At 45.4% G+C, this 2,205-nt stretch overlaps 1 protein-coding gene across 3 annotated transcripts in view; it reads right to left on the bottom strand.

The window, feature by feature from the left end:
• Positions 1 to 2,205, bottom strand: part of XRN1 (5'-3' exoribonuclease 1) — an 85,275-nt gene that overhangs the window by 47,487 nt on the left and 35,583 nt on the right. For all 3 annotated transcript variants that reach the window (XR_012656373.1, XM_032765670.2, XM_032765671.2), the window contains exons 12-13: positions 897 to 1,002; positions 222 to 311 (exon numbers count right to left, since the gene is read on the bottom strand). Coding sequence is in view for 2 of the 3 variants with exons in the window: in XM_032765670.2 (XP_032621561.1) it covers positions 222 to 311; positions 897 to 1,002 (196 nt within the window). In the remaining variant the exon portion in view is untranslated. The remainder of the gene's footprint in view (positions 1 to 221; positions 312 to 896; positions 1,003 to 2,205) is intronic.

Below are 2,205 nucleotides of genomic sequence, written 5' to 3'. Positions count from 1 at the left end.
TTTAAGAAGCTTCATTTAAAATTAAATTAAAATGCAGAGCCCCCGGACTGGTGGCCAGGACCCGGGTAGCGTGAGTGCCACTGAAAATCAGCTCGCATGCTGCCTTCGGCACGCGTGCCATAGGTTGCCTAACCCTGCATTAAATGGTGTCAATATATTACTCAAAGTTCAATTGATCCCAACACAACTCAGGATCTCTCATCTGACATTCATTCACTTACCAGCTCCATGACTGAACCCCATGGTAGTAATAGTGCAAAATCCACTGTATTGCCTGGACATAACATTCAGCCTGATCAGCCAGGAAGTCACTTAAAAGAGAAAGAAATGTTACATATTGATTTTTTTCCTTCTTTATTTACTTTTTACTAATATATGATTCAAGGGAAAGCTTCTTGAGCAATTAGCAACTACACGGTCTTCTGGAGTCATATCAAAAGGACCTTCCTTCTGGCACAGGAGGGCATATCATGGCAAACTTCTTAGTTGACTAATACCTCTGGCTGATATGAAAAGAAGTGTCATGGCTATATTTTAACACCAAGAACTCCTTTCCTGAGGACTGGATATGCTGCCTTATATTCCAGATACTGAGGGTATGTCAACGTACAATTAGACACCTGCAGCTGGCCTGTGCAAGCTGACTTGGGCTTGTGGGGCTTGGGCTAAGAGGCCGTTTAACTGAGGTGTAGGAGTCTGGGCCTGGGCTAGGTCCCAGGCTCTAGGACTCTGCAGGTCCCAGAGCTTAGGCAATTAAACAGCCCCTTAGCCTGAGCTCCGCAAGCCCCTGTCAGCTGGTCCAGCCAGTCACAGATCTTTAATTGCAGTGTAGACATATCTTAAGAGACTTGACTTCAATATTTTAAAAAGTGAAAGCAAGCTCAGTATAGACTTACTCTGAAACTACTTCCACACCCATCTTAGTCATATAATACGTTCTCTTGTATTGCCTGAACTCAGTCTCAAACAAGTCTTCATCTTCTTGTTCATCTTCCAATGCATCTGAAATGAAACCAATAAAGAGACTGGATTAATATTCATTTCTTAGCCAAAACATTTCAGACTGTTCAGTGCTGACAACTGTTACCGTAGTTTTATTCCTGAATTCACAGTTGAGGAGAAATATTCCTTTCTGTACAGGAAGAGAACGAACAATAAAACATGTACCATTCAGTCCAAAACCTTACTGGATTAAGAGGCCAGGTCTACACTGCGACTTTAAATCGGTTTAATGGCCGATATACCGATTTAACGCTGTATCCGTTCACACGACGTCGTCATTAATATCGAGTTAATCGCCTCCTTAAATAGATTTCGGAACTCCTCCCAAACGAGAGGAGTAGCGCTAAATTCGATAGTGATAACTCGGATTAGGGTTCGTGTGGACGGAAATCGACGTTATTGGCCTTGGCCTCTGGCGGCATCCCGAGGCTGCAGACCGCTCTGGACAGAATCGATCGATGCAGCGGCAGGTAACAGGGAAAAGCCCCCGTGAACTTTTGAATACATTCCGCTTGGCCAGCGGGAGCTCTGAATCAGCACGGCTGGCGATGCAGTCCTCAAATCCAAAAAAGACTCCAGCATGGACGTACGGGAGATACTAGGTCTGATCACTGTATGGGGAGACAAATCTGTTGTATCTCACTCCGTTACAGAACACGAAATGCCAAAGCGTTTGAAATAAAAAACTGCAGGGATACACAGCGCTTGCGTGAACAAGCCGACAGAAGCCAGAGACTCACAATGGACTCATGAAGGAGGGAAGGGGTACTGGGACTCCAGCTATCCCACAGTTCCACCAGAGCCTCTGAAAATTATTTCCATTCTTGCGCTGAGCCCCAAATGTCTGAGGTTCAAACACAGTGTCTGCCGGGTTCAGGGAACAGCTGCCTCATTTCTTTCCCCCCACCACCACATAAAAAAAGGGAAAGAAATCATTCCTTGACTACTTTCTATGTCAACCCTACGTGTACTGAAGGCTGCGTAGGACGGGGACCTCAGAACACCTGAAGAGCAGTATCCCTCCTCTCCAATCTCTCCTCTCTTGGTGGTAGACGTGCTGCAGACCTGCCCACCATCCAGGAGAACCCCTAAATCTCAACATCGGGCAACATTGCTAGCAGTACGATAGGACAGAACGGCTAATAACCAGCTTAATCCAGTGAAACTGGGGCTGAAAATTTTGCAAATCACATTTTGGTATTG

The sequence above is a fragment of the Chelonoidis abingdonii genome, chromosome 8, assembly GCF_003597395.2.
Source record: "Chelonoidis abingdonii isolate Lonesome George chromosome 8, CheloAbing_2.0, whole genome shotgun sequence".
In the NCBI taxonomy this organism is placed as follows: Eukaryota; Metazoa; Chordata; order Testudines; family Testudinidae; genus Chelonoidis; species Chelonoidis abingdonii.
This window is presented reverse-complemented; position numbering and strand designations above follow the sequence as displayed.